Source organism: Homarus americanus, unplaced genomic scaffold (assembly GCF_018991925.1).
Source record: "Homarus americanus isolate GMGI-L3 unplaced genomic scaffold, GMGI_Hamer_2.0 scaffold55640, whole genome shotgun sequence".
Lineage (NCBI taxonomy): Eukaryota > Metazoa > Arthropoda > Malacostraca > Decapoda > Nephropidae > Homarus > Homarus americanus.
Genome location: NW_024713650.1, coordinates 3,627,130 through 3,642,432, shown reverse-complemented (window position 1 = coordinate 3,642,432; position 15,303 = coordinate 3,627,130). Strand labels below are relative to the sequence as shown.

Sequence of the window (15,303 nt, the reverse complement as noted above, 5' to 3'; positions counted from 1 at the left end):
GACTGAGAATATATTTTATGAATAAGTAATGATCAGTTGAATAATATACTGTAATATGAATCATTAAATGTAGACGACTGATATCCAAAAACCTTTGTATACAGTGAACTGTATACAGTACTGTACATAAAAGATCACTTGAATAATGCATTGAGAGAGCTGTATGAAAAGAAGCAAAGTTTGGGATGTACTGTACAAGGGAATCATTAACACAGTACAGTACAGTATTGTGACAGATGTTGGTGTCAAGTATGGTCTGGATGGAAGAGGAAGGAGCAAATTAGAAGCAGTAGAAATTACACATTTGAGAGCAAGTATATGTAGCTACAGTACAGTGTATTAGAAATGGGAATAATTGTTGAATAAGTCTGATGCAATTGATGTTTTTAATAGATTAGGATAAAATCTTGTTTCTAGTTCGTATTTTTCAAGAAATAATACACTGTACGGCGTTTATAAATTATTGCTCGTAATTGATCAGTGTGTGTCCAGAATAGTCAAACAAACTTGGCAGTTGATAGAAGACAATATCAACCACCAAATCTAGGAAATTAAAAAAAAATAGTGAAACATAAATCCACACGTGCTACTGGAAAACTAATGAGAATGATAAAACACGGCTCTACACATGCTGAGCCCAAGGAGGATGAATCTGAAAAGGAAATGAACATAGCTGAAAAGTAGAGGTCAAGCCAAACAGAAGCAACTGTATCAACAAAGGATAATTACTTCAGAAAAAAATGCCTTCGCTCGCACAAACAAGGTGAGAAATAGTCATTAACTTGCTAAATATACCTCCCAAAAAGTAGTACAGTAGAGGTAGTAATTGTGGTGATTGATGTTGGTTGTCATGGTGGCATTGGTTGTAGTAGTGGTGGTAATGGTTGTGGTGTTGGTTGTAGTAGTGGTAGTAATGGTTGTGGTGTTGGTGGTAGTAATGGTTGCGGTGTTGGTGGTAGTAGTGGTAGTAATGGTTGTGGTGTTGGTTGTAGTAGTGGTAGTAATGGTTGTGGTGTTGGTTGTAGTAGTGGTAGTGGTGTTGGTTGTAGTAGTGGTAGTAATGGTTGTGGTGTTGGTTGTAGTAGTGGTAGTAATGTTGTGGTGTTGGTTGTAGTAGTGGTAGTAATGGTTGTGGTGTTGGTTGTAGTCGGTAGTAATGTGTGGTGTTGGTTTGTAATGGTAGTAATGGTTGTGGTGTTGGTTGTAGTAGTGGTAGTAATGGTTGTGGTGTTGGTTGTAGTAGTGGTAGTAATGGTAGTAATGGTTGTGGTGTTGGTGGTAGTAGTGGTAGTAATGGTTGTGGTGTTGGTTGTAGTAGTGGTAGTAATGGTTGTGGTGTTGGTTGTAGTAATGGTAGTAATGGTTGTGGTGTTGGTAGCAGTAGTGACAGTGATGGTGAATTTGGGATTTAGAGAAATTAAGAACCAAACAGTGTGAAGAGCTGCAGAAAGATCTGTATGAGCTTCAAGAATGGTGCAAAAGGATGCACCTGGGTCACACCAACAGTAAGGAGGATTATCACATGTCCCAACAGGACGAAGAAACTGCATTAATTGAGACCGAATGTGAAAAGGACCTGGTTGTATATGTTGACAATGAAGTTGAGTTCTCAGGCCACTGTGAGAAGGTGAATCAGGCAACGAAACTAATAGGTCTTATAAGAAGGTTGTTTAGACATCTGGATGGTCTGTCACCCGTCACGATCTTCGGGAGTGAGGTGCGTCCCAGTCTGCTGTACTCTGACCCTATTTGGTCCCCGAGGTATGCTAGAGACTGTCAATTGATTCAAAATGTCCAAAGGAGGGCCACCAGACCGGTGCCTGCTCTACAGAACCTCAGTTACCCAGGGAGATTAGAAAGCTTGCAACTACCTATCTTATACTACAGACGGGTGAGGGGCAACCTAATCGAAGTGTATAAACATCTCTGGGGGCACTACTCGGCCGAATGTATATAACTGGAGCTGGTGGACGTCTGCTCCGCAAGGGGTCACAGCCAGAGATTGAAGAAGCCACAAGTCCAGAAGTCTACGAGGGCAAACTTTCCGGAGTGAGAATTGTAAACTCTTGGAACAATCTGTCAGAGAGCGTTATGACACCGAGTGTTAGGTCATTCAAGGCCAGACTTGACCAACACTGAAGCAGGTTCCAATATATTCAGGAGCTATCATGTATGGTAGTCACACTGGATAACACCCTTCTCACTGCTGTTCTGAACTGGGGATTGAACCCAAGACACAGTTGTGGGCGATAGGCGCATTACCTCTTCATCTATTATTTGAAATGTGATCGTGCCACTGTTTGTCATTAAATACCGTTTTTGTTGTTACCTAAACATAACCAAAAGGGATTAAAGGGACCGTATGTAAAGGAATATGGGAGGTGTGGTGGTGTGGAGAGTAGCCGACACTCCTACAGGTGGTCGCTGGGGTGGACGGCAGAGGTGAGGTAAACACTGAAGGCGGGACAAGTGTTGTGTTTCATGAGGGTTAACAGTTGGCCCAAAACACCGCTACTCTGTTTTTACATTATCTACAGCCTTGTGTTAGAACTATTAAGACATCAGAGGTATAGTACATATTATATTATTCTTGGTAAATTTGTTTGAGTGGGTCCCTTTCACACATTATTTCGGGAACCTTTCGTTTCCGACGGAAATGCCATAGAAGAAAGGTGTCTTGAAATAGTTAGAATAGTCTGAACTCTGCAAAAAAAAAGTTTTTAATTAAGAAATTTATTTGGGTCCACTAATACAACAATACCTTATTCTATGTTTATTTTACTAGTGTAATATTATTGATTTTATAAAGTTAGCCAAACCGGCCTGTGTAATTGAGTGGAGAATCGTCTTATACAGTACTGTACATTTTTTACACAATGCTAATTAATGTACTATATAATAGCAGGTAATCAGTCTTTTATTTATTAAAACTAGAGTAGGGTAATTATTATTTTTTGTTTTTAAATTTCTTTAAAACAATTATTGTTTGGTAAAGGAATACTATACTGTACTGTATTTGGTGTCATCCCACATGGAAGATTTCCATCGTGATTGTCAATTTTATGCTATTTTTTGCCGGTAAAATGTTAGTTTTAATCATCCCTGTATTTAGATATCCAAACCTACCTAACCTGACCAATCTAATCTATCTAATGTAACCTAACCTAACCAACCTAATCCAACCAACCCAACCAACCAACCTAACCAAACCAAACCAAACCAAACCAAACCAAACCAAACCAAACCAAACCAAACCAAACCAAACCAAACCAAACCTAGCCAAGCCTAGCCTAGACACAGAACCCAGGAACTATATCTAACCTAACCTAAATAAATTCCTAAGATTCTCCTGATGACCAAAACTAAAATAATACCGGTACTGTTATTGTTACCATCTCATTTACATGATTAGGTTAGGTTTGGTTAGGTTACATTAGGTTTGTTAAGTTGGTCAGGTTAGGTAGGTCTGGTTTGGTTAGTTTAAGTTGCCTCAAATCTTCTGTGTGGGGATAAAGGTCATTTTGTGTGGGAATAGTATTAAGTGGCATTTAATCTGTACACAGTATTCTAGGATCTGAACCTTATTATTTGTTCATTTTCTTCTGAATCTTTGTAGAAATATTTGTTTTAGTTCTTAGTGCATAAATTTGATGGTACAGCAAAGACAAATGGGTGATATTGTATTTAATGAACATAAAGTCACAAGTGCTATTGACATTCGGTGAGACTGAGACCTGTCAAAAGTATCAGACCTGTGCCCGGGTGGTCTATTCCCCATAAAAAAAAAAAACTAACCTAACCTAAATATTTTGTAGACCACACACTATAGTAGCACCCAGGACTATATGGTCATTAATTACAAGATTACCAAAAAGTACTGACAATTTAAGAACTGGCAGATAGACCATGCACCTCCATACAGTCGACCAATAACAAAAACAATCACTGGATCTAGTTTCACGATGCTTTTTTTATTATTTGTTGAACAAGACTCTTGGCCTGACTGTCATTTCTGGAGTAAATTAAGAGTAGCACTGTACATAAGGTGTATTTTCCGTGTACTGGAGTTCCATATTATGCATTAAAACGGTGATTAAGTTTGGATCGCTAACCACAGTCATCCTCCATACAGATAATGACAATGGACTCTGTGGGCAAGTATTTGTGGATAGTATGGAGCTACCTAAAGCTTTATGCTCTGGGGTTGTGGTATCTAGTGAAGGAACTCTGCACCCCACACAAGAAACCCTCAGGTACGTTGTTTCTTATATACTGTATTGTAATAATTTACTGTATTGTCCTTCAACACCAGCAACTCTTCCAAGCACTACCACCACCACCACACACTTCCAGCACTTTAGATCACCACCACTACTACCAGCACTCTCCCCCACCACCACCACCAGTACTCCCCCCACCACCATCACCAGCACTCCCCCACCACCACCACCAGTACCACCAGTACTCCCCCACCACCAGTACTCCCCCACCACCACCAGTACTCTCCCCACCACCAGTACTCTCCCCACCACCAGTACTCTCCCCCACCACCACCAGCACTCTCCCCCACCACCATCAATCCCTCACCACCACTATAATTATGTCCTCCCATATTTTGTTTTCCGAGGAGTATTACCGGTACTCAAGAACCATTGGAGACGTCATGATAAAATTTACATACTGTACTGAACATACGACTAACTTAAGGGATATCTATAGTCTACCAGTATGTCTTCAGCATGAGATATTTATGATGTACAGTAGTTTTATTTGTTGTTGAGTATATATTAGTTTTCATTCATATAATTAAACAACTTGGACTTTACATTTGAGAATAGATGATTTACTTTATTGGTAGGTAGAATTTTATTTATACGGTATCTTATCATTTATACAGGGATAGAGAGTCAAAATGGACGTGTGGCTATTGTGACGGGCGGTGGGCGTGGCATTGGCTTGGAAACTGTGCGCCGGTTCCTGGAGCTCAATATGACAGTTGTTATTGGTAAGTTCCTTTCCTTTATTAGTTCTGTATTTTTTTGTTAATGTTTCATCCCATTGATTTGAAAATAGATTGTTTGATAGAAAGATAGATTGGTTATTATTGAAAATGGAGGATTGAAACAGTTATTCCTTCCCACCTGCAACCTTTGGCCCCCAAAATGGTGCACTATGAACCATTAGTTACCTGAAGGTTGAGGATTCTTGCCACTACATAAAGAACAACTGTCCATTACCATCATGTGCTCACCTATAGCCCCATGATCAGCTCAGGCCTTGGGGATTTTGTTTTTATAACCAACCAGTGTAAAGACAATTATAGATTTACAGTATCATATATTATTTCATCCTTGACTTCATCATTATCTTGTATACTGTAGCTACTGTAATAACTTTCAACTGGTAGATACAGTAGCACCTGTACCATTAAGCATATCTGTATTTTTTTATACCTTATTATTATATAGATATGTTAAATTGTACTGATAATTATGTATCATGTCCAGCGGGTAGAAATGTAGCTGCTCTAGAGGAGGCTGTGTCCGAGTTGCGAGCCGAGGGGATACAAGGAGGAACTACCAAGTGCCTGGAACTTGATCTGATGAGGCTATCTTCTGTCCGCAAGTTTGTTGAAGAATTCTTTGCCCTCAATTTTCCTCTCCATCTTCTTGTTAATAATGGTGAGTCCTGTGAGCTGTACAGTATAACATGAGCCAGTACATTATGTGCATATCAATTAGAAGAACCATGTTGCAAAGGATGTACTGTACTCTATTGTATTATAATATTAGTCTAGTGATTATGGTCCATGTCATATTGCCTTTTTCCTGAGCCACTGGATGTTCTGAACTGTTTTAATACATTATGTGCAATTAAGTTATTCAACTTCCTAAGCTAAGATTAACACATCTTTGCTGGCCAGTTATGCCAGTCACCTTACCTATATGAATTTGTTGAATGTATTTGATATAGAGAACCTCCAGGCAAGATTGTAAAAAGAAAGACAAATTTGAATACATTATTTGTATGGAAGAATGATGAGGAGATGACAGCTTGTATTTAAAAAAAATATCCAGTAAGGTCCCACTTAACAAGCAATACTGTACACATTTTTGAAAATGTGGCCGTTAGGTAAATTCTTGTTCAGCGGGACCTCTTTTCCTGTAGGATCTATTGTTAAAAACAGATGTGTTCCAACCCAAATTTTTTTTACCCAAATCACCAAAGATAAACTTAGAACTACTCCAGCCCAAAGAATTTCACCCCTAAAACCTAGCCAAACAAGACTAAACTGAAGATGAATGTAAAAATAACGAGAAATGAGTTAGCAAGGGTGATGCATGGTTCATGAGGCAGAGACCATGATAATAACAAATGCCACCAAGTTGTTTAGACTCACTGGCTAGCCAGACTGGTACAGCTTCCTACTGACTAGTACATCAGAGTACAATATAGAAAAAGAATTTGAGTCCACTAACCTGTCTGGCTACTCTACCAGTGATAAAGAATGGCTAGTCCCACTCCTTGAATGATAGTGCGAGCTGATTCACTTGTAATTTTGCCTGTTAAATTAAAAAGAAGTCTGTTGACTAATGTTTAAACTCTAAAACATTAAGCTGATTAAACCAAATTTATGTTCATCTCTTACTCATTCAGCAGAACCATACTGTATTAATTTATATCTGTATGTGGATACAGGAGAGGCCTTATTTTATGCAGGAGGAACATTTGATTGATAATTATTGATTAAATTTTTGTCTATTATATTTTAGAGTTTTATTAATACTGGACAGTATTGTTTTATATATTTTATTAAAACTTTTTCCTTTATGTCAGCGGGCATTATGTTCTGGCCAAAGGAAATAACAGAGGATGGGCATGAGTCACACTGGAGTGTGAATTACCTTGGCCACTTCCTCCTCACCCACCTCTTGTTCCCAAGCCTGGTAGCCAACTCCACTCCAGAAAGGCCTGCTCGGGTGGTTAACTTATCATCATCAGCACATTATATTGGTTCCATCAATTTTGATGACATTAATAGCAAGTAAGTTTTGTCATTGTTTTCTGCAGGTGTGAATATTTATTAGTCTCCTTTATCACCTGTTATAAACTTTATTCATATATTTATTATTATTATTATTATTATTGTGGTTATTAATATTATTATAATCATCATCATCATCATCATTATTATTATTATCATCATCATCAGAATTTCTGTTATCAGTGAAAGTAGGTTTACCTGTACATCCAGAATCTTTATTGCCACTTGTCAACAGGAAACATTATTGTGCTCGGGCTGCATATTCACAAAGCAAGTTGGCGCAGTTAATGTTCACCATGACGCTGGCTGATCACCAGAGATCTAGTGGAGGGAACGTCGTGGTCAATGCTGTCCATCCAGGTGTTGTGGCAACACAACTATTTCAACATGTTGCATGGGCAAGAATTTTCCCCCTGCTGGCAACAACTTTCCTCAAGGTAACTAATTCTTGTATAATGACTGGTTCTTGGAGTTTACTGGTAACTGTATAGAGGTTAACCATTTGTATACAGTACTCTGCTGTACTGCACGTATTTTTTTTTATCCTAAACCTGTAATGACAGACAAGAATTCATATACAAATGTTTTCATTAAATTTTTCTTGCACTACTTTTGGATTTTGTGTTAAATTATGTGGAATGTATAAAATACAGTACTGTACTGTAGAGTAAATTGAATACATATGGTATTATCTTCTCTTTTCCTGGGAGGACATCTTCCTACTAATCTGGAGTATTGAACATACATTACTTTATGAAAAGTTAATATTTATATGTAGTGTAAATTTAGACTTGCTTATGCTTGAAGTCTTCTTCAGATGTTTGGTTCCTAAGAGTTCTTCTCAATGTGAAAATTCTCACATTGTTCTTTGATCAGGTAATGATGGTTAACCCACACAAGTGTGGAAAATGACTGTATAACATTATTGATGATTGTCCTGTGATCATTTTCTAATTATCTTAACTGTTGATTCTTATTTTCTGTGCAAAAATCTTGTTTTATCTACAATAGTTCTCTCCTCCAGGGACCTCCCCTCTGAGGGAGTGGCCACGACAGAAGAACCTCCGGGCCATCCTATCACTGCATACCTCCTTTGCCCTTTCTTTTCACTTAATCCCCTCCCCAGTTTTCTCCTTCATTATTCCACCTTTCCATTCCAGTATGTCTGTTCTCTCACTCTACCCAGTGAACCTATTACATTTTTCTATACTTCTGTACTGTACACTGTTACATCTTTACTGTCCTCCCCTCCCTCATTCTTCTCACTTACCCATACTATCTCAGAAAGCCTCATCTGTTACATTCAACATTAGTTTAAAACATTCTCTCCATCTCACCTTTACTTACTCCTTGTATAATGTTCCCTCTTGTTATTCTTACCTGGTTCTTTTGATCTTTTGTAGCATATTCATTTCCTTCCAAAACAGCTTCTTGTCCTCTTTAACACCTGACAACCTTTCTACCCTTCTTTTGTCTTCTCTTTTTTTCTTCCTGAGGTGAGAGGCTGAACCCAGCTCAGTTGTAAAAGTTGGAAGTGGCTGGAAGAAGTTCATACAGCTGGTGTGAGAAGTGAAATATTGGCAGTGAGACTTAGACAGTTATAGAGGATGACAAATGTAGTGAGGTGAAATAAGAATAGTGAGGTGAATGTGAGATGTGGCATTGAAAGAGAGGAAATCTTATTTAGAGTTAAGAGGGCAGCTGGGTATTGAGAGTATTGCGTTGGTGATGTTTAGTTTAGAAGTACAGTACGTTGAGATGATTTGGGCATGTGGAGGAAATGGAAGAGACCAATTGGGTCAAAAGATGCAGAAGTCTGACTTTGGAGAGGAGGATAGCCAAGGTTAGGCCAAGAATGACATGGAGAAGATGTTGTAAGAAATGACCTTGGATATAAACTTATGTCTGTATGGTAAGGAGCTTCCATCTGGTAATCATGACCAACCTTTGAAAGAGTGGGAAAACAGCTGTGAAACTGTGATGATGACCATATTTTTTAACCCCGTTCTGTCGTCTCTATGCTTTTCTCTTCCACCTTTCCTATCTTTCAATTATTACCTGTCGCTCTTGTACCCACACTCCTTGGTTGCTCTTCTGGGTCAGGATTTATAAACTGTTCTCACTCCTTTTCAACTCCTACTTCACCCATATATATGTTACCCTTCTCACCTCAGTTATTTCTTTAATATTTTCAGCCACATTATCATTCCTCAACTTTTTTATTTTTTTAACCACTTCCTCATTTATTAGTCAGTTGCGTGGTACAACTTCCATTCTCTGTTACTGTATTTTTGCTTCTTCCAAATAATGTTCTGTCGCTCTTTTGCACAGCTTCTTATAGAACGTTTACATCCACCATCTTACATTTCAGTCTTCATTCCACTAACAACTGGTGATCTTCTCTTTGTCTTCTGTTAATTTATGGATGTCTTTATTTTTGAAACCATAAACTGTATTTCCTATTATCATGCAAATTTATCTCAGTTTCTCTCCCTTTCCTTTCATTCTTGACACTCGTTATTATCTGAAAATTCTGTCCATTTTCCTGTCACTCATTCTCATGTTTGAAGCTTCCATCTCTTTCTCTCACAGTGAAGCTTTCAGTGTAGTAATTCAGATCTTTCTAAATCTCTCTTTCCTCCTCCCTCCTTTTCACTCCTTGGGGTACATGCACTCACAATAACCCATCTCTTATACCCATGATATTCTGGGATTGACCCTCAGGTAGTGGGCAACTACCAAACAGGGAGGTGGTACTGCATGGGAAGATATTGGAAGCATAATGTGTTGTCTAATGGTAGACCCTGCTGCTATATGGCATCACAAAAATTGTGACCAATTCCCAGGCTTCTGATCTGACTTTCTGTCTCATTTGCACACAATTGCAGGTCTAAATTGTTTCTCTTACTTGACAACACAACATATATACAGGTACAGGTATATCGTTTCTCACTTGATTTTATTTATTTATTTTTATTTCTTTATAGTTCTTTATTCTTATTATTATTATTGTTATCATTATTATTTTATTTTACTTTTTATTATCAATTTTATTTACGATGAATAATTATTAAATTTTTGCCTCCCAGGCCCCAATGTGGGTCAGTGACCTGTGCCCGGGTGGGCTCATCCACGTAAAAAAAAAAAAAAGTAGCGTCAGGCTTCCTCATTCATCAGCATCATGACACACCATCTTACTCTCATCCTACCAAACATTCCCAAGCTCAGGCCCCTCACCTGTCCCCAGCAAATCTCTCCTCTTCTCTTTATTTCCCTCTGAGCCAGGATATCCAGGTTCCTTTCGTCCATTACCACTCCAGTTATTCCATTCGTCACTTCCTTATTACAACCACGTACATTCAAACATGTGAGTGTATTTTGCTTTTCTCTTCTATATGGTAAAGGTGTGCAGAGATAAAGTTTACTAGCTCCATGGCTATATTTTCATTACCTATAATATTAGTAGTAATAGTTGTTGTCAAGGAGATGGGCAAGAATAGATGAAAGTGCAAAGACTAATTACCACATTTAAGCCTTGCAGTTATACGGGGATGAAACTTGTTGAGTTTGCACTTCATCAATTCTTGCCACCTGTCCATACCTTGTCAACATTTGTTTTCTCATTTCTTTGCTGGGGTTCTCAATGAGGTGGAGGTAATTTATCACTAAGTCTGATTTTGATGTTTTTACAGTACCAGCAAAGTTCAGTAATGTAATTAACACAATAAAGAAAAGTACTGTACACTGCATAAAACCAGAATGCAGTGAAATCCCCCCTTTCAAAAGAAAAATGTACAGAGGGTGTAGATATAAAAGCAGTTGCTGTTCTGTGTCACCCTCATACTACCAAAGATCCCATTATATAGTTCCTTTAATCTTTCTCTCGTATTTATCCTTTGAACTTTGTGTGTTGCTGTCCACTTTCGATTCCTCACCTTTGTGCATTCAATAAGAACTGACCTCCAGCCAAATTGACTATATAAATCATCTGATGTTGAGACCAGATCATGTGTTCCTGGAGCAAAATCCTGATTAATGTAAGGAACCAAAAATTATTTCTATGATTGTATAGAATATTTTAATTTGTGTCACTCAGAAGTTCTCTAGTTTGTGTGGTGATTTTCAGTTAGTAACCCACAACCCCCATTGATCCTCAGCCTTATAAACATTAAGCATTACTAAATTTATTCTTATCAAACACATAAAGAAAATAATTTTGTCCCCTTCTCCTAACTCATATTTACATCTTTCCTATATTGTCTACATAGGAATAGTCACTGCATCTGGCCATTCACTTTTCTCAGTCTCTAAACCTTTACAAATGTTACTTACTTTTTAAACTGACAAGCCTTTGCCCACCTGAGCATGGTAGCTCGAAACCAAAGCAAGTACTACACGCCCACTTACTCTCTTCATGTTGGCTGTCATTTTCCCTGCTGTCATAGATATCTTCTGCTTCTATAGTAGTCCTCCAACATGGCCACAGATCTGCTTTAACTCTATTGCTTTATACAAGTATGTTTCACCCATCAGCAATGCACCCTTCCCCCAAAATCATTTACACATACACACACATAGTGGTACCTCTTGAATATCCTTCACTCTCACTCTTTGTATTTGTTTTTATATTTCACAACATGTAATTTCTTTAATTCTGATTTGCTCTTTACCCAGGCATCCAGGTTCTGCTCTTTATACCTATATTATGTTACCTCAAGCATTTCCCTTTACATCTGTGTCTCCTTTGATATGGTTCTCTCTCCGTATGATTATATTCCTCATAGTACATCTTACTTTACTTTCTCTCCATCCATTACATATCCATTCTCAGATATCTTGTGCAGCACACTCTTCTTCCTTTGTTCAATCTTTATATCCGTCTCCCGTCTCTATTTTTATCCGTTTACTTTTGTTTTATTGACTCAGCTTTCTCCTAGTACACATATACACATTTCCATAATACATTCACAAACAACAATAGTTTTTTCCTCTGAATCTTCCACATGAGAATTGTCTTTCCTAAATAGCAGTTGACTCACTCTCACACCTCTCCATTATTCGTGCTACCCCAACAACACTGATGACTTTACTCCCTTGATGTAATCCTACTTTTTATGGGAACTAGTTTCCTTATTCCTGCAATGTTTTATATATATATTGTATATCCTTCATTCTCCTTAGGAAAATTCTTGGGGATTATTAAACCAATATCTATTTACCTCAGCCATATTCAATTTCTCCCAGATTGCTTTTTATCTACTTAATCTTCAGCTTTTTCTTGACCTGTAAAGGCCCCAATTTACTCTTCCCTTCTCCAGATATTTTTCACTCTTTATTCTTTAATGCAAACACTTGATTCACGCAGTTTTTGCTGCACTTGTTTCAGTAGTAATTACCTTAATCTTTGCTGTTTTAATTAAGAAACTTATTCCTGTATATCCTTTTCATACTTTTATTAAATTTTTTTCCTTTGTGCTATATAGGAGAAATATCCACTTTCTCAGCCATTTCTTTGGCACCTTTCTGTGTACATTCTTTCCATCCATTTTGTTTCTATTCCACTAGGCAACCTTAACATTACAGGCATTCTTACCTCTTCACAAATATTTTTCTTTTGCTTTGACACTGTTCAGACCACAAGACCTGAGGCAGAAGAATTCTGTATTACTCTCATGTTGCATGTAGTGGATGTTCAAAGTGTTCTCCCCATATTCCTTTTAATTATGTTATACACTATACATATTGTATACTATTGCCTTTACAGTCTAAAAGTGCAACAATAAACACATTTGACCTAATTTCTTTCTTATCACAGACTCCTCATCAGGGATCTGACACAGTGGTTCATGTAGCACTATCATCACAAGCGATGGAGGGCGGCTACTACTATGAGAACTGCACCATCACAAAGCCAGCCACAGCTGCCATGAACAGTGATGACCGTGCATGCCTCTGGGTCCTTTCTTGTAAGCAGCTTGAAATAGAGCATTTTGGGCAGATATGATGTTTTTTTAGTGGATAAATTATTTGAAGAAGATGCTACATGTGGTTATTCATCTTGAACAAAAGGTAAAACTGATATTTGTGTACCATCCTAAAAATATGTTCTGCCACACAGAACACTGCTTTTCAATATAATCCATCTAACTGGTCAGGATACAGGTACAGTAGTCTGAAAACTATTGTGATAATGAAATTTCTGAATAAATACTCATCTCAAACCCCTTACTTACATAACCTTGAAGTAGATGCCAAATATTACCAAATGTTGAAATAATTTTTTACCACAACTGTACAGTACAGTACATGATTTACCTGTACAGTCAGGGTGAAATGTTTGCTCAATCCCAAAATGAAGCAACATTGACCTCAAATGAGATAAAACAGCACACCCGCACCAGATAACAGTCAGGGTAAGTTCGGAGACTCAGTCCCGTGACTCGGTTTCACCACAGGGAGCGAACTTTTGTTCGCGACTGTACAAGTATTAACAGAATTGATTTGGGCCATAACTCATCTTACAATAGCTAAAGCATTGCTTTAAATCATTCCTGTTCTATGTCATAATGTAACTTTTTTTTTTTTTTGGTGGGGGGACCTTTAACCAATTAACTAGCCAGTCCTTCCAATATCTCTTTCTTGTGTTATTATTATGTACAGTATTTAGTTGCCGTCTTTATGGTAAACAGTCCCATTATGGGTCATTTTGACCGATGGATCACCTGTGTGGTGGTTCTCAGGATTCTGTAACCTATTAAATTGGACGATGATAGTGGGGATAGATATAATTTTGTATCAGTAAATTTGAGCCACTTTAGGAAGAAATCAATACTGTATGCTATAATGTAGTACTATAAACACAGGCATTTCACAATAAGCCACAGTTGCCATTTGTTGAGAAAAATTTGACTTTGAACAAATGATAAACTGATCTGCCATGTAGAAGGAATCAAGATAAGTACCATACCAAATACAATAGGCACATCAACACAAACAGCCTGTGGTGACCACAAATCTTTAAAACAAATATGTTCGATAAAATATTTAGAGTTTGTATGACAAAAGTGGGATTCCCATGCCTTGTGTTACAGAAATTTACTCATGGAATTTATAAATTATGACCTCTTTATTTATGATATGGTATGAAAATTTGCCCTTATGGAAATGAAATGAGGCCACCGCAGTAGTAAGGCGACTTTCGTGAAACACCCATTGGCACATGGGAGGGCCTACCTGCCTTCTCTGGTAAATATATTTTGGTCATATGACTGGTGTATGCCTTACCTTCTTTACAAAGCCTTTTTGCAACACTCTTCTACATGTGAAGCCTCCGTGGATGTTTATAGTCCCGTGACGGCTTGGCCTCGAGTTCGCTCGCATCACCTTCACTCACAACAGGTGCTGTGTCATCCATATATGACACGCTTTGTGATAGAGGAAACCTTGTTGAAACTTACTGTGGTGGTAACTTGATTTTGGGCGTGGTGGCACTTGTGCCCTTACTACGGTGGTGGCCTCAAATTAATGTTGAAAATTTTCGTATGCAAGTGTAACGTGTAATTCTTTCTCTGTGTCTGCACACTTAGGTATACTGTATATTATTTAAGATTGTCCAGTGTATTATCCTTTTTCAAGATGATAGGAAAGAAACCATCAAGTGCAAGTGTTACTTGCACTTGATTATATTACTGTACATGGATGTAAGACTGTGTGTTGTGGAGGTTTGATGCAGGTGAAAAATTTGGCTAGATTCTCGTGAGTTAAATTGAAGTCCTTTGTGTATTTATCATCAATTTACATCTAAAAATAATGTTTAAAAGGTTTATTTAAGTTCAAAACCTCTTATCTTTTGGACTGAAAATTTTTCCGTGGGAACACATCCCCAATTTTATAATGGGTTTGAATGGGAAAATTGGCTTTGCATTATAGAAATTTTTTCAAACACATCCCTTCTGTAAGACAAGGATGCCTGTACAGTAGTGTGGGTATAATATTGTACTAAGCTTTGAATACACAAGGAGGCAGCATTGCTAGTTGGGTGGACTGGATATACCCCAGGATTGAACCAGCAATCCTAAGGACAGTGGGCAATTATTTTTTTTTTTTTACCCTGGAGAAGAAAGCTGAGTTTATCAATGGTTTAACCCAGGGGTTCTCAACCAGGGGGGAATTTCTCCCCTCAGGTTTTCAGGGGGAAACTGAAACTAATATGGAAAAAATAAAGGATTTTCAGTATTATATGCATATTATTTGGAATG

At 37.8% G+C, this 15,303-nt stretch overlaps 1 protein-coding gene across 2 annotated transcripts; it reads left to right on the top strand.

Annotated features, from left to right (window-relative positions):
• The first annotated feature begins 2,240 nt into the window (after positions 1–2,240).
• Positions 2,241–13,266, top strand: LOC121873720 (dehydrogenase/reductase SDR family member on chromosome X-like). Of its 2 annotated transcripts, none has more exons than XM_042377434.1 (7): positions 2,241–2,567; positions 4,133–4,253; positions 4,898–5,005; positions 5,508–5,681; positions 6,838–7,045; positions 7,281–7,482; positions 8,070–9,853. In XM_042377434.1, the coding sequence occupies exons 2-7, from the start codon at positions 4,136–4,138 to the stop codon at positions 8,082–8,084; spliced, it is 825 nt and encodes a 274-aa protein (XP_042233368.1). In that variant the 5' UTR covers positions 2,241–2,567; positions 4,133–4,135; the 3' UTR covers positions 8,085–9,853. The 2 variants fall into 2 exon arrangements, with proteins under 2 accessions (XP_042233368.1, XP_042233359.1); XM_042377425.1 differs by lacking the exon at positions 8,070–9,853 and adding an exon at positions 12,861–13,266 and having other exon boundaries at positions 2,249–2,567.
• The last annotated feature ends 2,037 nt before the right edge of the window (positions 13,267–15,303 follow it).